The 21,023-nt window shown below is 44.6% G+C and overlaps 1 protein-coding gene across 1 annotated transcript in view; it reads left to right on the forward strand.

The window, feature by feature from the left end:
* The window catches only part of ABCA1 (ATP binding cassette subfamily A member 1), a 126,196-nt gene that overhangs the window by 39,396 nt on the left and 65,777 nt on the right, over window positions 1-21,023 (forward strand). The window contains 2 exon segments of the mRNA XM_055301648.1: window positions 11,069-11,190; window positions 13,641-13,817. Coding sequence (XP_055157623.1) covers window positions 11,069-11,190; window positions 13,641-13,817 — 299 coding nt within the window.

Raw genomic sequence — 21,023 nt, forward strand, 5'->3', positions numbered from 1 at the left:
TGTAGTATCTGAGATTATTATTTCAAGCAGTATACAGATGACAGCTTTTAGTTTTAACTCATATCAAATTGCACCTTCGTGGGCGTTGTTGCTTAGGAGGATGTTAAACAGAAGTTCAAGAGTATATTGTTTTATGTGCATATGGTGGAACTTGTGAGAGCGGTTTATAAATGATAGAAAATTGGAAACTGCTGATATAAGAGAAAGAATTTGGGGCTTTGTGTTAAAATTTATTTTGGGAACAAATTCAGGCTTGACCTCTCATCATCTGTGAACCATGGGCATGTTTAGATTATCTCTGACCCTCAGTTTACCTAGAAACTAGAGATTAGCTGCCCCAAGGGTCATTGAGCATTAGATCAGATGACATCCCGGGAGCATGGCACATAGTCGACACACAATAAGTCTGAGTTGGCTCATCTCCCCTTCCGTTCCTGGCTGACTGGTTTTAACCAATTTGTTCGATCTCTTTGGGCCTTGACTATCCTTGTCTTGAAATTGGGACTTTGGCAAAACAACCTGAAAATGTTTCATCTTGGAACCTTGGTCAGTACTTGGATGGGGGGGATCATCTGGGACTAACCATTGATGTGGGCTATGCCCTAGACTGTGGTTCTTGAAGGCAGGACGGGGTCTCGTTCATGGTTCTACCTCAAGCATTAGCATAGTAGCAGGCACTTGGTAAGCAATTGGGGGATCTTGGTGGCATAAAATACCTTTGTGGAGAGAAAATACCACCCCTTTCTCCTTTACATAGTGTTTTAAGGGTCAGGTGAAAGTGCTGGAAGGGGGCACCTGGGTGGGTCAGTCTGTTGAGCTTCTGCTTTCAGCTCAGGGTCTTGGGATTGAGCCCCGCATCGGACTCCCTGCTCAGTGGGTGGCCTGCTTCTCCCTCTCCACCACTTGTGCTCTCTCTCTTGCACGCACGCGTGCACTCTCTCACCCTCTCTCTCAAATAAATAAAATCTTTAACAGCAACAACAACAACAACAACAAAGTACTTGGAAAGCTATAAAACCCTGGCACATATAATTTTCTAGTTGATTTGCTCATGTGAACCCAAGTCAACCAGGCTAAATAATGACAAAAGTTCTTAAGACAGCCCTGGCTTGCTTTCTTCCACAAGGTTTACCTTCCAGAACTTTATAGGAAGTGCTGCCATGAACCTGAACACCAGAAGTAGATTTACTGAGCAGCTAAAGAAGTTTCACTTTCCCAGGCTCCTCTGAAAGCCCTGGTTGAGATCTTAGCTATCAAAAAGTGTCAAAGTAGGATTTTTAAAAAATACTCTTTTCCCAAGCTGCCTCAGGCCTCACAAACCTGCATCTGCTCTTGCCAGAGACCCTGCAGAGACAGGAAGAACTGCCATCTTCCTTAACCTCCTTCTCGGCCCTTCCCCTCAGGCTCTGTCACCACACCAGCCCACCGGCCCGTGTCTGGTGAATCTGGCATGTTCGGATGGGGTGACTAGCAGACTGGCCAGAGCCAAGGCCTCCCCAGTGGGGCTGGTGTTGCTCAGATCAGGACTCGGCTGGAGAAGATGTCCGTTTGCTTTCTACTCTGTCTTTTCTACTCATTTCCTTTTCAGCTATTTAAATGCATTGCGTAGCGGTACCCACCAGGCTCTTTGGTGGGCCTCCTGCTGAACGTTTCTGCTCATACACCCGCTTTACCCCGATGCCCCAGACTCTTCTTCATCTCTAACTGGCATGGTGGGCCCAGGTTCCTCACAAGTTTACGCGTGTATAGGGGTCAGCGCTTCCTCCTTGGCTGGAAGTTGGGAAATGCACATCCTGGGGCTGAGGCTTCTTGCTGTCCTGGCCCAGCCACCCTCACATCCGCTGTAAGTAGTTCCCAGCTCCCCCACTGTCCCTCATTTTCATGGTTATTTAGGCTCTTGCCCACCACTGTATCCCACGGCTGCTCCCTCAGCCTCACTGTTGCTCCAGAACAACTCCGGTGCTTGAGGAGGTGCTGTGGAAGTTCTCTATCAGCTCTGACCCGACTGGATAGGATTACGTGTGGGTTCTGTGATGTGGCTGGATGCCAGATCCCCAGTGCCCCCTCCCTGTGTAAGGGACTCAGCAACTTCCATCCTCTGCCAAGATCTTAGGTCTCCAGGTGTCAGACCCTGTCCCCCAGAGTACAGCCACCCTACTGCTTTTTAAGAGAAGCTGAGTAGGTGTTCTGTGGGACGTCAGAAGATCATTCTCTGGATCTGCTGAATCAGGTCAGGCTAGGTAGGTGGGACAGTTGAGGGATGGCTTTCATGCTCTCTGTAGGGCTGGCAAGGGATGCATTTCTGTGGATGCCATGTACACCACAGTCCACGTGCACAGCGCTCCCCCTGAGAATGATGCTCCCTGAAGTTGGATAGTGCACGGCCTGCATGGCTTTTTGCTCTGGCCTGGAGTACCTATGTCAGCACCTGCCAGTGAGGACTAGGGTTAAAACTGGCCTCCTACAGTGCCCAACCTGGGGGCTTCTGAAATGGCTTCTGTCCGGGGTGTAGAGAGCCCTCTGAAGCTTACGAGAGCTTTTCTAGGAAAGAACAAGGAAGATCCTTTGGATATTTTGTTACTGGGCTGGAGATATCACTTTGGAAGACATGCCACATCATTGGGATCAAGGGTTGGAAATTGGAAGGAGGGGAGGGGATGGGAGATCCAGGGCCACCCTGCATGCCTCCCCACATCCTGACTTGGGTCTTGAGCTTGTCCGTCCCTTCAGCTAGATTTTGTTAGGTCAGTGGCATAGCTGCCATTTTCTATATATTCATGGTACAAATCTGCTTTGTTTGTCCTTTCTGATGTGGCTCTGTAAGACTTTCGTGAAATAAGTCCTGAGGGTTACGCTGGATTTTACTTAGGGAAGAGGGTCAGAACTTTCTGACTGTTGGATTTACTGGTAATACTGCAAACTCACTCTGTGGACCTTTGATTCTGCTTTGATCTTTGAGAGTCCAGCAGACATGATCCCCTCGAGGGTAGGGCAGGCAGCCTTTGGTGACATGGCAAGGTAGTTGGCTGTTGAAAGGGAATTGAGGGAAGAAGATATAAAACTGTTATCTTGCAAACATCCACCAGGCAGTACAATTTAGTACCAAGAAAACATTTGGCAGCCAGACTGCCTTGGTTCACATCCTGGCTTTTCTGCTTACCGGCTATGTGACCTTAGATAATTCCATAACATCTCTGTCTCAGTTTCTTCAAAATGGAGACAACAATGAGCTGATATGGGTAAAGCATCTAGTGCAGTGCTGGGCACGTAAGAGACACCAGGCTTGTACTTCAGGTCACTGCATATCATGCAAGATAGGGAATTTTGTTTCTTTCTATGCTCAAGAAAAGAGCTGAAGCTCAGAGAGGCTAAGTAACTTGCCTAAAGCATCATAGTTGGCAAAGGGAGAAAAAGGACTACAACTTCAGTGTTTCATACTCTGTTGTTACTATGTCCTAAAGAGAGCAGCCCGGGGTAGCCAGAAACTTCCCCAAGGTCACAGGATACAGGACACGGATGGCTGGCATCAGCAAGGAGACAAGAGGGCTTCTGAGAGAAATAGCAGACTTCCTCCACTTCCCGGCTTCAAGGGGGAACAGGCATGGGTGGAACGTTCCCCAAGGCCCATCTAGAGAGAACATCCTGTGACTCATAGCCGTTCCTCCTTCCCTGCCTGAACCCCTTCATTCCATTTGCACAGCCACCGAAGTTGAGGCTGCAGCCCCAAACTTTGTTTTCTGTCCTTGTGGGTCCCATATGAGTCATCTTTTTGGGAGATCTGATGATATATATGTCAACAATATGTCATCAGACTGGAAATTCTTTGAAATCTTTGCGCGATTGCAATTCACGTTCTGCATGCACTTGTTGAAAGTTCTGATCGAGGGCCTGGGGTTTCACGTTTGAAACCTTTCCAACCTACCATGAGAAAGTTTTCCCAGACCTGTGAGGGCTGGGCTATGTCTGAGAGAGCCCAGGCCGCTGATTTGCATCCAGGGTAGGGTCTAACCCCAGCTAGGCTGTAATCAGGTGGATGCAGTGCTGCAGTGCTATGTTGAAATATTACTTGAACTAAATTGAATCAAAGGTCAGCTTTACCCAGACAAGAATAGAAAACACAATTGCACTCAATTACAGGACAGCATGTACCCCACAACATCAGACTGCCTTTAAACCGTTGGATTGTGTCAAGAACAGTGTTTCATGTGTCTTGCTTTTCCAGTGCAAGATTTATGTACCCCATGAGTGGCAAAGAGGAACTCGGGAGCCCAGTGTGTTTCTAGATGAAAGCTTCCCATTTCTTGCCCTCTCATCCCTGTTGCTTTTGAGTCACAAAAGACAATCTTGGAGTGACACTCGGTCCAACAGATGAAGTTGCAGCAAGTACTGATGCTGTTTTACATATTGATACATGGGTACATTGAAGGCTTACAGCGGCCATTAGCAGGTTGGTGTTGTCTCAATTTTTTTGAGGAGGAAACTGAGGCTTAAAAGGGATATATGTCTATTGCCTAAGGTCACAGAATAAAGCTGTAAGTTGAATCTGGGTGTTTGACTTAGGCTTAATTGCATCTTTCCACCACACCATGCTGCCCGGTTGCCTTATTCCAATACCAGGAATCTTGGGTGGCATCATCCATCTTTTGATGCCAAAAATGTGATGAAGCGATTTTAAAGAGTATCGTGATTCATTGAATTCCCCATCAGGTAGAAAGAGCGAAAGCTTTTTAGCCAGAGCTGATTGAATTCAAATATGCCACTTGCTTGCTCTGTGACCTTGAGCGGGGTGTTAACGTCTCTGGGTCTATTTCCATGTTTGAAAAATGGGACTACAACATTTCTTGTAAGCTTGTTTTAGGCGTTCTAGAAAAGCAATACATATAAGGAATCTGATGCTCTGTAAATGCTAATTACCTTCCTCTGCTCACAAATCACTACTGTGTCCCTATCTTGATACAGTTTATTCCTTTTGAAGGGGAAAGCTAAGTTATTTATACATTATATATATGAACAGTTATTCCTTAGTTCTGCCCTGGAAAGAATCTCAGCCCCTACCTCATCTTAAAGTCCTTCCTTTCCTGTGTTCCTGAGATCTCGGGGTCCTGGGGCTAATTCTGATCCCACACCGCCTGGTGTTAGGAGCGTCTGGTCGCATTTTCAGTGGAGACCAGCTTCTCAGTGAGGATTGAATGCCTCAAACTCTTTTCTTTCTTCCCATCTCTTTTCCCTTGTGCCCTTTCTCTTAGATTCAGTCTTTCCTGTTCTTGGATCCTGTGCTTCTTCATGCTTTTGGCCTCTTTCCTTCTCTTTGTTCTTTGCCTTTTCTGAGCATCTTCTCTCACCTTCCTACAAAGGCCTCCCTGGCCTTCACTAAGCACTCTCCATGCACAGTGCTTTCAGCTCTCTTCTTGCTTTGCCCAATACTGGCTTCTTCCTCTTTTTCTTCAGGTCCAGAGTTCATGTGGGTCAGCATGACATCTGGTACCTTTCATCTTCTGTTACCTTCATTTCCTGCTGGGCTTCCACAGCCAGACGGTCACCCTCATGGCATCAGGAGTGCCCTTGGCCCATGCTGGCACATCACCCTTTCCCCTGGGGCCACAGTCTCCACTGGTTCCTTGGGGACCTGGTTGCCATTAGGGTTCTCAGCTGACGTCGGTCCTCATTCCAGGGGGGTACTGACAGCACCTTGCCTACTTTTCAGTAAGACAGTGGGTATGCTACTGCCTTAGAAGATGTCTCTCTCGACCTCCTGCTTTTAATGGTGACTGATTGTGGAGTTGCAGACAGGGCTGGAGGCTCACAGGTCTGCCCACCTGATCCTTTCTCCATCTCCTCATGGCTAAGACAAGGATCATGTCTTCATATAGCATCTCTTTTGTTACAGGCTCCTGCCTTCACAGAGCACTGGGAAATATTGCTCCTTTGAACCACACTACTAGTGCTTCGGGTTTAGTAGCCATTTTGTAGCTTGTTGAATTAATGCAAGTTTACCTGTGTGTAAAATACTTTAAGGAATAGGTGTTTTGTAAGCTTTAGAATACTTCTGTTAGTCTCAGGAGAAGACTCTGGCTTCCCTGGTACTTGCTACAAAGGGTTCAGGGAGCATGACCGTAAATATTCTGGTTTCTCTTGGGACCCTTTCACGTAATTATCATCCATGACTTTATCAACATTTGTTTTGAACTTGTTTAAACAAACCCACACTCCTAGTAAAGGTAAACCTCCATTCAGAAAAGTGGAGGCTCAGAGAGCTCAAGTGACTCCTCCAAGGGGGTCTGGAAAATGACTGGAAAATTCTGGAACTGAGGTTTGAACCAGGTGAGCCATTATCCAGAACCTGAGACTGTTTGGTTAGGTTATGTCTTGGTATCCCCTCAGCAAGCCCTCACTGTGGTGAAGAAATCTCCCGGGTTGGGAAGCCCAAGCCCAGATGCACAGTGGACAAATTCTGAAGCTGTACCCATCCCAAGCTCCTGACCTCTTCTCACCCAGCCCTAAGGGGTCACCCAGGGAGCAGCCACTCACCCTGTCTCACTCTGCTGCCCAGAGCCCCGAAATTCCCAGAGAGGCCCTGGTCTTCCCAGAGAGGAGGGTCCAGCCATCTCAAGGAAGCTGGCAGTAGCTATCCCTGGAGAAGAAAATAGAGCCCTAACATCAGGAAAAAAAGGAAAGCCCTAACTTACCAGCCCTTTCTAGCAGAGAAGTCTTAAGGTTTTGTGTATATGGCCAGACAAGTTAGAATCTGGCCTGGTCCCCTCCAGGTCATTGCCCATTTGACAGGGCAAAGGCTGGGAGACCCTCCTGGGGTCATTTTACGAAGAATTTCTGGGCCCTTGGATGCTGACGTGATCTCTTTCTCTGCTTCTTTTTCTCATTTGCCTCCTCCACCCACTTCTCAAGCCACTGATTGCTGTGGTTCCTTTTCATGTTGAACAAAAGAGACTACAGGGATCTTGAAACTCGAGCTGGGGACTGGAGGGTACTGACCGAGAGTAACCCCTGCCGGCTGTGCTGAGGGCTTCCCTCCTCCGCCTTCCTGCCCGCCCTCCCTCCTCCCCGCCAGCCCTCCCCCTCCTCCCCACCAACCCCCCCTTTCCCACAGGCCCTCCCCGCCCTTCCTGGTCCTCAGCTGTGCTCAGCCAGGCTGGGGAGAAGCAGAAGCAGCTCTAACTAAGTGGCCATGAAAACATGTTGCCGGGTGCAGGGCCTCCCTGCTGTCTGCTGTGGAAGTGTTTCCTCGGCTTGGTCAGTGAGACCGGGCCCAGAGGATTGGCAAGAAACTGAGGCATCGGCCCTGTTCTTCCTCAGCCCACAGACACACATTTCACTTGTTTTGTTCTTCAGACTCTAAGATCCTGAATTGGGTTTTTGTTTTTGTTTTCTTTTTCTCCTTTCCTTTGCCCTACCTTTGTACATCCAAAGCAAAGCTCTTGGGAAATGGACAGGCCACCCTTCAGTCCATATTGGAGAGATTGTAGCGGGAAAGCTCTCTCCACCTTCTGCTGGGTAGTGACTCTGAGTCTTCTCCGTGGGCAGCAGGGCCTCATGTTGAATTTAGCGAGCATCCCAGCTCCGTGGTGACTGTTCTGTGACAAGCATGCACCTCCTCTCAGTTCCCTGCGTCACCTGTTGAGCCTCATCAGCTCTTTGCCTCTGAAAGAGTATTTTTATATTCTTGATCTTGGTTTTTATAACATCTTGTGAATGTTATTAGCTCCATTTTGCAGCTGAGGAAACTGAGGCCCAGAGAGATTAAAAGGGGAGAAGCGAGGTTCATGGCTCCACACTTAGGAAAGAGCAAAGCTAGGACTTGGATTCAGATCTTCTGGTGCCTCTTCTGTGCTGGGCACTGCTGTGCTTTGAAATTACAAAGTCCTGGGCCTCAAGACACTTCTTCTTTTTTAGATTTATTTATTTTAGAAAGAGAGAGCAAGAGAGAGTGCGTAGGGGGAGCAGAGGGATAAAGAGAATCTCAAGCAGACTCCATGCTGAGAATGGACTGTGATATGGGGCTCCTTCTCATGACCCTGAGATCATGACCTGAGCCAAAACCAAGAGTCAGACTCTTTTAACTGACTGAGCCACCCATGCCCCCCTCAAGGCATTTCTGTTCTTCTGATGAGAAAGATGTGTGCCCAGACAATGGGAGCTCCATCTATGTGCTGTTTGAAGGAAACACAGGAAGCTATTAGAGCACAGAGGACAGCCACTTATCCCAGCTTGAGTGTGAGAAAGTCAGGGCAGGCTTCCTGGAGGAGATGGTTCATGGGCCAAGAAAAAAAGTAGAGGTTAGCTAGGCCAGAGAGAAGAAGGACTGTTCAGACATCTGGCTTTCTCCATATTCTTGGCTTCTTCACTCATTCTCCTGCCAGCTACATAATGGAGAAAATGGAGACCAGAGGTACAAAGCCACCCCACTCTGGTCTCCTGCTACACTCCTTTCTCCTCCTCCCATTCCACTCCCCAAATCTTAAGTTTTGAGGAATCTCCTCTATGTTTATCTGCTTGTTGACTTATTTTTTTCCACTGAAAAACATTTATAGAACCTACTGTGTACACAGCACTATGACTACAGAGTGTCCTGGCCCTGCCATGATGAGGGATCCCCCCAGCCACAACCTCAGGAGATTTTTGGCCCTCTTGCCTTTTTCCAGAATTAGGCGTCAGCCTGACTCTTCCCATTCCACCTAAGCACTTGCATGAACTGTCTTCCTCATTCCTTCTACTTTATTGACATGTCTCTTCATCTCCCTTATCAGCCTTCAGAGTTCTTTGAGGGCAAGAACCGAGTCCTTACCTTCTCGTTACACTTCACTTAGGTACATTGGAAAAGTTAGATGAAAGAAAACCCTTTCCAGCAATCCAGCTCAATCATTTATTGAGCATATACTATGAGCCAGTTATTCATTCATGCTTTACCCATGAATATCTCCAATCTTCATATCTTGCAAAGGTGCTGATACTCTTATCCTTTACCTTTTAGGTGGGAAAAATTGGTCTCGGGAAGGCAAAATGCTTTTCTCAGTGAACAGTAGAGTCCGGCACCAAAGTTAGGTTTTTCTGGTCCCACATCCCTGATCTTTGTGCCACTCTACCATTTCTCAAACTCAGCTACAATTGCCTGGGGAGCTGTATAAAATTCTGACACCTGAGCGTCAGCTCCAAAAGCTCTGATTAGACGTTGGGGCTTGTAGCCTGGGCATTGGGGTTCTTGTAACATTACCTATCTGAGCGTAATCAGAGCCAAGGTCGGGAACCAGGCACTGCACCACACTGCCTTCCTTTGTGCACACAGGCTGTGGCTGTTGGTGGTGGTGTGTGAATCTAAGTCCTCATGTGTGGCATGCATGTGATCAGAGTGGGAGTTCTTTGTCGCCAAGGGTCTTTGACCCGCCCTGCTGCTTCCCCACCCAGCGACCTCACCACCCAGTGCACGTGCACTGCCAAGGGTTGTTGACTGTTGAATCGGCCTCTTGGTTTTTCTGTCTCATCCAGGGGATTCACTGATGGGCGGTTTGAATTTGATCATGTCCAGCTGTTCTCATCCTCGGAGCCCATTGACGTTACAGAAGAGCCTTATAAACACACTGAGAGTACTTGCTGGTCTCAAGAGTGTTGCTTATGACCTAGACCCATTGCAGGTTTAGCCTGGGTCAGCCTCCCACACTTTAGCAATCCTGCTCTGGAGCAAGGAGGCTGTTATGAAGTCCCTTGCACAGTGTCCATGTACTACTCGGGTTTTTCACTACTTGGGAGGAATTTGTGGTCAAGGAGGGTCACCCTGTGTGTATATTCTTCCTGAGGCTTGGAGACATTTTGATTTGCCAGGACATTTCATCCATGCTGTGGCTCCCCTGCCTTACTTTGTAAAAATAAGGGGTTAAATAAAGATGCTGGGACCTGTGGGCTGCAGGCTGGGAATGAGCATTGCCAGTCACGTGGTCATGATGAGCTGGTTTTCTCTTTATTATAAGAAGTTGGGTTATTAAGAGGGTGGGGCTGAAGGAGAAGCAGGTGGTCAGATGAAATAGGGCAGGTGAAACAGCAACATTTCAGAGTCAGGGACCCCCCACCCAACATCTGGGCAGAAACTTCTTGTTTTGGAGATAAAAAAGCTGAGGTTCAGAGAGATGATATGAAATGCCCAAATGACACCACCAGGCACAATCTCCAACTCTGAAGACTAAAATTCTGGATTTCTGGCCAGTGCTTTTTCTGCTTCACTACACTGGAATGTACCTGCAGGGTTTATTATTAAAGGGATTCTTCGTGAAACACGACAGTAATCCAGTCATTTAGTAGGGTTGACTTTTAAGTTTATGCTTGTGTTTTAAGTCTAGCAGACCTGGGTTTTGGAGTTCTGTATCAGGTGTTCCACAGTTGGAATTAAATGAGATCACATCTATGAAAATGCTTTGATATGTGTAATGCTCTACACCAATGGTTCTCAAAGTGCGGGGCCCAGATCACCAGTATCTGCATCACCTGGGAGCTCATTGGAAATGTGAATTCTCTGCCCTCACCCCAGGCTGGCTGAATCAGAAACTCTGGGGGTGCAGACTGGTAATCTGTTTTTGACAAGCTGTCAAGTGATTCCTTTGTCCACTCAAGTTTGAGAACCGCTATTCTGCATCAAGAGGAGATCAGCCTTCTAGGGGGCTTGTGGGACGAAGGCTTGAAATATCTCTGATTTTTAGCTAAGGTGGCATGGGGTTAGGTTCACAAATCTCAGATGGGCTGGACAAGATCACTTAAAAGGTTTGCCTTTTTCCTCGAAAACGAGAAAAGGCTGTGTGAGCATGTAGGGTTCTGTCACACTGTTTGAATCCAGGAGCACACTCGTCGTTTAGCTCTACGTGTCTTCAGAAAGTATTCTTTTCATCTCTCCTGTAAGGCAAAGCTCCCTGAATGTCATTTCTCTGTATGCTGAAGCCAGAGACCTGTGGTTATCAATTGGTTTAAAATGAAGTCATCAATATTAAGATGTTTTTCTCCACCTGCCCCATCGTGCCTTTTTTTTTTTTTTAAACATATTAAATGAAAGTGAAATACTATTTCTCAGCAGGCTTGAAACTTCAGGATTTCCTAGTGGACAATGAAACCTTCTCTGGATTCTTGACACACAACCTTTCTCTGCCAAGGCTCACTGTGGACAAAATGCTGGAGGCTAATGTCAGCCTCCACAAGGTAAGCTGCGATGTTCAGCTTCCTTCCTCGGTGGGGCTGGTGGCAGTTACATTCTTTAAGAGTGCCTGGAAAGAAATGAATAAACCCCTGTCTTTTTTTTTTTTTTAAGATTTTATTTATTTATTCATAGAGATACCCAGAGAGAGAGGGGCAGAGGAACAGGTAGAAGGAGAAGCAGGCTCCATGCAGGGAGCCCGATGTGGGACTCGATCCAGGGTCCCCAGGATCACACCCCAGGCTGCAGGCGGCGCTAAACCGCTGTGCCACCAAGGCTGCCCTAAACCCCTGTCTTGGTATTGGTGCTGAAGGAGATTATTAGCTCAAGCTCAAGTTCACTGTTTTTACCTCTCTGCTCAGCCTGGTATTGCCAAACCATCCTGGGAGTGGAGTGTGCAACTTGGTGTCATGGGCCATCTGGTTGAAATAAAACTGATTTCCTGCCTGTCAGCTGGCATTTGTTGATAACTTCCCCCAAAGGGGGGGATAAATTTAAGTTAAGATGAATTAAACGTTTTTTAAAAATTTCTCACCATTCTGAGACTGTAGCCAGAGTTGAGGATTACTGATCAGAGCAGCTGTCTATAAAATTTAAGATAGAAGATTTAAAAAACTTAATACATCCTTTAAAGATGTATAAGAAAAATGTATAAGGAAAAATGATTTTTTCTTAATTTGTAAAACCAGGAAGTAGTATTAGTGTTTACATAGAATTTTATTCTTAGATTCTTAGAAAACTTCCTTTGGCATAATTAGTTATCACACAGCCCCTGTGCAGTGAGTAGCAGACCCAGGTTGCATGGTTATCGATTTTCAGAGAAGCTTCCCAAGTGTATTCCTTGGCAGAAAGGGGCACTGCTTCTTTCCTCTGTCTCCTGTCTACACACCAGCTTATCTTTACAATAAGCAGAAGTAGTGGAAATGTTTATGCCTGAAAATAAGAACTTTGCTTTACATAATGTAGAATTTTTAAAATTAGAAAAATGTGCTTACTGCTTGCCCTTATGAAACTAGGAAAATATGCCTTGTGTTTACCAGTTGTATGGTTGGGAGATGGGCCAAAGGCAGCGAGCTTATGAAAACAGTTGCATTTAGCACAATTTCCATTCCCCACTGCCAATTTCGTATCTGTCGCATCAGATCAGTTTAAAATAAAGGGCGAGGTCGTTCTCGCACGGTATTAGGGTCTCTCTGTAGTCAGTGCTCTCAAACACAGACACCCAAGGTAGGCTGACCGCAAAGTCTACTTAGAAATAGGAGCAAAACGGAAGCATGCTTCCGTGCCTGGTGGTGGGGGAAACCTTCACGGAAGCTGTGGCAGGCCCAGTGCTCTGCAGCGATAGAAAGCTATATTGAAAGCCTGGAGAGGGTTTTGGGCTGTCACTCACACTAGGTTGTCCTACAAGCAGATCAAGCTGCGCTAATTTAAACTACCAAGGGGAGGTAGTAATGGACTGATACAGAATCTGCATCATCCATGCATTCCACAAATATTTACTGTCGATAGTGTTTCAGCATTCTGGACACAAAGTGAGCAAGAAAAGCCAGCCCTTCCTCTTACTGAATTTGCTGTCTAATGGTCAGTAAGGACCATGTATGAAGAAGTGCTGTTTATTGAGGCCCAGCCAAGCTAATTAGGTAAACAAAATACAGCCAGGGAAAGGCTCTCTCGGGGGTCTGCTTTAATGAATGCATAAGAATGACTTAGAATTGGCCTTCCATGAGGACTTTTCCTAAGAAGCCTGCCTTTCTGGTACTCTGCTCTGGGGCAAATAAAATGAAGAGTTCCAAATTCTGAAATTGCTTCAACATAATTTTGTGCATCAGTGAAATACCTATACCTACAAATAAATAGTATGAATGCCTTTTTTTAAAATTATTCAGCCCAACCCCAGCTTAAGATGTTGTAAGTTCCAAAATAATAAAAATGTTTTTGCCTCATAAAATAAAATAATAAAAATGGTTTCAGGCGTTTAGATTTTCAATTCCTATTTCCTGAATCATGTGCCCCACTTTTGAGAAAAAGAGTTGGACTCAGGATTTCCCTTTACAAGGACAAGAGTGTGGGAGATGATGAGTCAAACACAACATTCAGATTTTAAGTTTCCTTTAGGTATTTTTATTTTTTTAAAAAGATTTTATTTATTTATTCATGAAAGACACACAGAGACATTTTACACAGCAGAGAGAGAAGCTCCCTGAGGGGAGCCCGATGCGGGACTTGATCCTCGGATCAGACCTGAGCCAAAGGCAAATGCTCAACCACTGAGCTACCCAGGTGCCCCAGATTTTAAGTTTCCTGTCAGATTGTGCCTTGATGCATCCCAAAGTTCAGTAAAAAGATCTGATTGAACTATTGGCGATGGTGTCCATTCTTCAAAGCTATATTGGCCCAGCTTCCCATCTTTGTAATCTGGTTTTGCTTTGTCTCTCTTTGCATGAAATGCTTCCAGGTATTTTTGCAAGGCTACCAGTTACATTTGACGAATCTGTGCAGCGGATCGAAGTTAGAAGAGGTGATTCAACTTGGTGAACAAGAAGTTTCCACGCTTTGCAGCTTGCCAAAGGAGAAGCTGGATGCAGCAGAGCAAGTGCTTCGTTCCAGCATGGACATCCTGAAGCCGATCCTGGTGAGTAGGCTTGCCGTGTGGAGAAGCTGTAAGCACTAATGCTTTGGGAATGCGAACATTTTCCCTGGACAGCATAACTTTGTTTTTGTAGGAACATAGGACTGGCTGGGAGTTTGAGAGGTAATTTAGCTCCGTAGTATTCTGTTCTTTCAAACTTTAGGGCTTTTTCCCGAGGGGTCGAAGGGGGCGGGGAATGAGTTGGGCATGGCTCTGAGTCTAAGCCTAGGGTCCTTTGTGCCTATTTCAGAAAAGACCTGTTTTGTATGTTTTTAAAGATATTGTCATTTGAGATTATTAGAGTTCATTTGAGGAAAGAATTTCCCAGACTAAAAAAAAAGTCTCAACATCATTGATGGGAAGATAGATACCTGTTCTTAAGAGCATCTCTGCGAGGAGACACTCTAAGCTGTCACAGTGGGGAAACCTCAGAATTGGATGGGAACACACGATAATTAATGACAAAATTGCAGTTACAGAAAAAAAATTGCAACAAAGTCTGATCGGCTTAGGAATCAAGAGTTTAGAGAAGTGGTCCCAGAGTTACACACGTTCATTCTTAAAGAATACGGATGAACCTGAGCAATTTGGTCATTGGAGGGTTCGGTATAGTTCCAAATAGGTGTATTTCTTTGGATTTTCTGAGAGCTCTGGTGACATGCCTCTCCAACAACATCACTTAGCATCTGGTGTTCTGGTTTCCCACTTACCAGATAGCACTCTGATTTGTCAGTAGATTCTCTTAAGACCAGGGAAAGAGCCTTGGAAGAAGGATGTGCCTCGAAAGAGATGTTGCTCATTATAATAAAAAGGAATCGGAATCCTCTGGGATTTGGTGCAGCATGATTTCTCTATAGAGAGTTATGATTATCCCAGGGATACTAACAATGTTTAGTTTCTAGATCCTGGGCCTGGATCACAGCCTAGAAAGTGATCTTAGAAACATCTTCTGAGGTTTACACACTAGTGACCATCAGGAAGTTCTTGTATCTCACTTGACTTTATGATGTTGCAGCTTCTGCCTGAGATGAAGGTAGTAGGAAAACTGTGTGAGTTCATGGGATTTTCCAAAGCAGGGTTGATGGTGAACCAGTCAATGTGAAGGGCCTAGGCCTAATGCTTAAGATCTATTTTTGTGTTATTCCAGAAGTAGTATCTTCTGTTTCAGTTTAAAAAAAAAAAATACTGAATTGCTTTGTTCAGTGGCCTGTGATTATATTGGTTAATGTTTCTATAGTATAAGTTCAAGTAAGATATATGTTTCTGAATGGGGATGATGTTTACAGTTCCAGAAAACTGGTCCAAGTGGCTACATAAGCTCATTTGTGTAGACATATGCAGCCTATTGGCACTTTTTGGGTTGTGTGACATAAAGGGCCAAAGGTTATTAGAAATAGTAGACCATTTCCTGGTACAGTTTTAGCTGTTTTGCTGTATTTCACTACAAGACTGAAATTTTCACCCTTTCAGCCGGATAGATGCAAATTTTAGAAATATGGGTGGTTTTTTTTTTTTTTTGAAATATGGGTGCTTTTAGAAGACACAGTAATTTATATTGGTGGCCATTAATTATTTTCATTTCTGTTTAATAAACATGTATTGTGTGCACATCCCAGAAAATCCCTACACTCCATAATGTCTGAATTGCACTCCAAGTAGAATGACAATATAGCCTTCATGATCTGACAATCAGCAGCTTAGGTTTCAATCTAATAATCCCTCCCTGCTTGGGAGGGTTAGCATGATAGGATACATGGAAATATACCATTAAGACTATCAGCTGCATCTCAGCCCATCCTGTTGTGGTTGTGCCTTGGAAATCACTTGGTTCATGACTGGGTATTAAGGTGGCTACCAAATGCTTTTTGCACACTTCTTTGGCACAGAAAGCATCTCAGGTTCTGCTCCTGCCTATCTGCTGTTGCTGAGAGCTCTCTTTCCATAAAGCCAGAAAATGAGGCTCTTGAATTAGAATGTAGTGAGTGGTCAAAATTGTTCTGTGTAAAGGTGATTTTGAAGGATACCTTTGGGATGAAATAATTTCCAAACATTTTGAAATGTGACTTTTATTTATCGAGTTAAACAGGGCCTTAATTGGAGCACTGGGATTGATATTTGATTTACATTAGGCAGCCCTTTACTCCTGCCACTTGGTTGACATTTCAACATTTTCGATGGTAGATGAATGTGACATGCAACATCATTGGCAATGGGCGGTTAATCACACCGAGAAACACAACAGGAACAGCAGCCAGGTGCCGAGCCCAGAGTCTTAGGAAGATAAATTGGGGTGTCAGTGTGTGTTTCTGTACCAGAAGTGGATTTTCAGGGAAGACATATTTTGAAACATTTCTCTCTGTCTCTCCTTTTTTTTTTTTTTTTTTTAATTTGGTTAGTGTGGATGTTTTTCTGTTTTTCAGCCAAGAGTATTCTCTTTCTCCTGAGCCACCTTTTTCTTCTGATGACCTCTGGACAGCAGTGTTTTGACAGCATGGGGGGGAAGTTTGGCAGAGGGGAAGGGCCATGGGCTCAGGGTCACCTGCATCTGGATTCAAACATTTCATCAGCAGTTTTACCAGCTGTGTGACCTTGGATAAGTTTAGTGTCGGTCAGCCTCGGTTTCTTCTTCTTTTACATACAGATAATATAGTTTACCCTTTGTGACTGTTGCTTATACATATGAAGAGCATGGCAGGGGGTGGTCAATAAATAGAAGTTAATCATCAATGGACATATTTTCATGCTGAAAGCAATTGCTGGCAACATGGAAATTTTCGACTGTGTTAGGAATCAGTCATGCCAAGCAAAGTAGACCTGGAGGATGATAGTTCAGTGAAAAGATTTTATTCTTTGCCTAGATGTTGTCAAGGCTTCTTACCCTGTAGATTCTTATTAATGTATATACCTCAATTATTTATACCTTGCATGAAAGTTAATACTGGATGTCAGAATGCTGTTGCTTCCATAAAGTTCTCTGGGATTAATAGTGGTTACCTATAGACATTCTCCTTTTAATTTAAAAGCGTATTCATTTATTCAACTATGTTAAGTTCATTATGTGTCAGGTATGTTCTGGGAGCTGGATTCACCCAAGATCCTCACAAAGATGGCTTCTGATGAGTACAGGGATACGTTGATCTATGAAATACTGTCTCTAGGTTAAATGCATTTATGAAGGGAGACTTGTGTTCATAGTACTTGTACTGCTGACATAACCTCTAGGAGGGGACTGTGGCCATCTACCAGTGATTTCTTTTGTCTCACTGCTCGGCAAAGTGGATTTGGCTGTTGCAGTTGACTGGGCAGGTGAACTTTCCTTTGCCTATCTTGTGGGTCCTTCCTGAAGCGGCACCTGTCTTCCTCAGAAGAGAAGTCTTTATGGGGGCCTCTCTCTGCTGTCCTCCAATAACCTCTGATGTGTTTTGTACTGCAAGAAGGAGCCATAACAGCGGACCAGCAAATTTTGGCCGGAGGGATTTATTTGCTTCTATTATCAAGGTCCTTGCTGATTGTGGTGGCTTTTTTATTGCTGCTGTAACAAATAACCACACACTGGGCAGCTTAGAACAACATAAAGTTTTTATTTCATAATCCTGTAGGCCAGAAGTCTGGGCACAGTGTGGTTCCCCTGGGTCTACTCCTTGGAGTCTCAGAAGATTGAAATCAGAGGGTTTGCAGTACTGTATTCCTTTTTAGAGGCTCTGAGGATACTATCCTCTTGCTTCTGAGCTCATTCAGATTTTTAGCTGAATTCAATTCCTTAAAGTTGTAGGACTGAGGTCCCTGTTTCCTATCTGAATGTCAGCTAGTGTCCAGTCTTTGCTCCTAGAGGCTGCCAACCTTCCTTCTCATGATTTTCATGTGACCCCTCTCCAGCCACACTGGTTGAGACCCTCTCATGCTTTAAATTTCTCTGTCTTTTCCATCTGCCATCTCTCTCTGCTTCTAGCCAGAGAAAGTTCTCTGCCTTTATGGACTTGTGATTAAATTGGACTCACCTAGATAATCTAGGATCATTGCCCTATTTGAAAGTCTATAACTTTAATTATATCTGTAAAGTATAAAGTATCTAAAATGTACATAATGTATCTATAAAGTACATTTTACCATGTGATATAACATATTCAAGTGCCAGGGACTGGGAATGTGGACTGCTTTGGGGAGGGCACTCATCCTGCCACAAATGTCTTTTAACTGAGAGGTAAAATAAATTTTATTATGTCTTTAAAGTGTTTCCTCAGTGCTCTTGGCTGTTTATTAGTCCCTCTTCAACTCTGTACATGTTCTTGCCATATTCTGAGAGTGACTCCAACGCATAATAAACGCTACCCGTTAGGGTTCTTAATGCACTAACCAAAGACAGCAGTGACTTTGGGAAGTAGAACATCTCAGGACAAGATGCGAGACATTGATCAACAAACCAGCAAAGGTTTACTGTATGTCTGCTTTGCACCAGGAACTGTTCTAAGGTGCCGGAGCTTCAGCCATGATCAGGGCAGACCAGTGCACACAGAGCTTTCATTCTAGTGGACACCGAGAACCAGCTCTTAGGCTGAGATTGGGAATTTGAAGAATTCTTCACAGGTTCTGGGTCTGTAGAGTGAGGGCTGTCCTCCCATCCCAGTTTCACTGATGACTCCCCTGCAGCTCCCTGACCCCAGTCTTTACCAGCACGGGACACTGTTAGGTAGATTTGGATTCTAGTCTTGGCTCACCGTTGTCCCAATGATGTGAAAGTGGTGTCTGATCCTTGAGGTGGGGAAAATGCTGTCAGATTCTTGAGTTAGGAAGGACAGGCATACGGACTTATCTTCATCTTAATGACAGTTTGGGTTCTGCATAACCATGTGGCTAGATTGTCTCGACCTCTGATAATACCTTTACCCTAAAAGGGAAAGTTCGATTTCTGTGGAACAAAGAGTTCCGTTCACATGTCTTCTGATGCATGCAGCATATTCTTGCAAAGGGAGAACTCCGTTCATGGGACAAAGGAGGTAAAGTGAGCAGTGCCCTGAGGTCCCTAGAAGACCAGTGACCTCACAGCTGGGCTGTGTATAGATTGAAGGAACAGATGGAGAAGGAGGAAACAAAGTCATTCTTGTCTTGCAAGCTCTTTGTTTAGTGTTGTCTTGATCCTTAGACAAAGGCTTGGAATACAGAGTGGCTTGGCTCATTCCTTTTTGGGGCAACATACTTCAGTTTATCCCAGGCAGCCCTTAAAGCATTTGTGTGAGTTTTTTTTTTTTTTTTTCAGGAGAAAACAGTTGCTTTTCTCTTCCTATATAAAAATCAGACATTTGTGTGAAGTATCAGATTTTGTCTGGCGTTGACTGTACTGTCCACCTGTTTACAGCACAGGCATTCATCTGGCAGTCCATTGCTATCCTTAACATTTGGTAAATCGTAGAATGACACACCTCATGGATTTACTCTTAAGACTATGTGTTCACTTAATTCCTATAGGAAAAGGGGAGCACACATTTGGAAATAAATTGGTGAATTAAGCAGAGTGTTAATATTACTTGCTCAGCTCCATCTGTACAGACATTTCTGCCTTAGTTATAGTACTTCTTCCTCCAAAAATACTATCATTTCTTCTTCTTCTTCTTTTTTTTAAAAAGATTTTATCTCTTTATTTGAGAGAGAGAGAGAGAGAGAGAGAGAGAGAGAGAGAGAGAGAGAGAGAGTACAAGCAGGGGGAGCAGCAGAGGGAGTCGGAGAAGCAGGCTTCCTGCTGAGCAGGGAGCCTGATGTGCAGCTCGATCCCAGGACCCTAAGATCATGACCTGAACTATAGGCAGACACCCATCCGACTGAGCCATCCAGTGCTGCCATATTTTAAATAAAGGTTTAGGTTTGATTTTTGTCCTGAATTATGTGGTAGTAGGTGTATTAAGCTGTGCTTAGAAACAGCAAAAAAGTGAGGGCACCTGTGTGACTCATTGGTTAAGTCTCTGACTTTTGGTTTTTCAGCTCAGGTCATGATCTCAGGATCATGAGATTGAGTCCCACATCAGGCTCCACACTCAGCACAGAGATTGTTTAGGGTTTTCTCTCTCTGTCTCTCTCCCTCTATCTCTCTCCTTCTGCCCCTATCCCCTACTTGTTCTCTCTCTCTAAAATAAGATAAATAAATCTTTAAAGAAAAAAAAAGAAACAGCAAAAAAAATTTTAATGCATTAAACACAACAAATTTAAAAGTTTTTTGAAAAAGATTTTCATTGGGACGCCTGGTGGCTCAGTGGTTGAGCATCTGCCTTAGGCTCAGGGCATGATCCCGGAGTCCCAGGATGGAGTCCCACATCAGGCTCCCTGTAGGGAGTCTGCTTCTCCCTCTGCCTGTGTCTCTGCCTCTCTGTGTGTGTGTTTCTCATGAGTAAATAAAAATAAAATCTTAAAAAAAGATTTTTATTTATTTATTAGAGAGCATGTGCATGGGGAGGGGGGTGGGGCAGAGAGAGAGAGAGAGAAACAGGCTTCCCGCTGAGCAGGGAGCTCGATGTGGGGCTTGATCCCAGGACAGGGAGATCATGACCTCTTCCCAAGGCAGATGCTCAACCGACTGAGCCACCCAGGTGCCCCAAATTTACAAGTTAATATTTAAATTGTTGAGTTGTTTTTTAAAAGATTAGTACCTCCCTCAGACATGAGTTTTGTAGTTCTCTGCTTTGATAAGAAATATTAAATTGTTCCTCAAAGGAAAACTTCATTGTCAAGTAAATCATTGGAAAGAGGTAGGATGTCTTCTGGGTGGCAGTAGTCTTTGTACCTAGTATCTGGCTTCCTTATTTTTAATTTAAGCTAAGACATAAAATCCTAGCCTTGAGTTGGATTTTCTGAATATGGGCAAAGTGAAGTAGAGATTTTTAGCCTACTTTGAGAGTAAAGGAAGTTTAAAATGCCCTTAATTACATTTAATTTCACAATGTTCTGTCTTCTATTTCTACTTGGCAGTGGCTTCTTAATGCGTTGATAATCTATCTCTCCCAGTCTTTATTTTGTAGAGTGATTATCTGTAAACAAATACTTAAATTCATTCATTCAGCAAATATTGAGCCCTGATCTGTGTCATGTACTGGGCTTGAGGGTGGGGGTGGGGGGCGGCGGACAATATTGAGGAAGCAACCGCTGTCTTTGTTTCCCTGGTGGTGGGCAATGAGTGGGACAGACCAGGGGAGGAGCAGTTGCATCCTCTGCTGGGTGTTGTGC

Source organism: Nyctereutes procyonoides, unplaced genomic scaffold (assembly GCF_905146905.1).
Source record: "Nyctereutes procyonoides isolate TBG_1078 unplaced genomic scaffold, NYPRO_anot_genome, whole genome shotgun sequence".
NCBI classification, from domain to species: domain Eukaryota; kingdom Metazoa; phylum Chordata; class Mammalia; order Carnivora; family Canidae; genus Nyctereutes; species Nyctereutes procyonoides.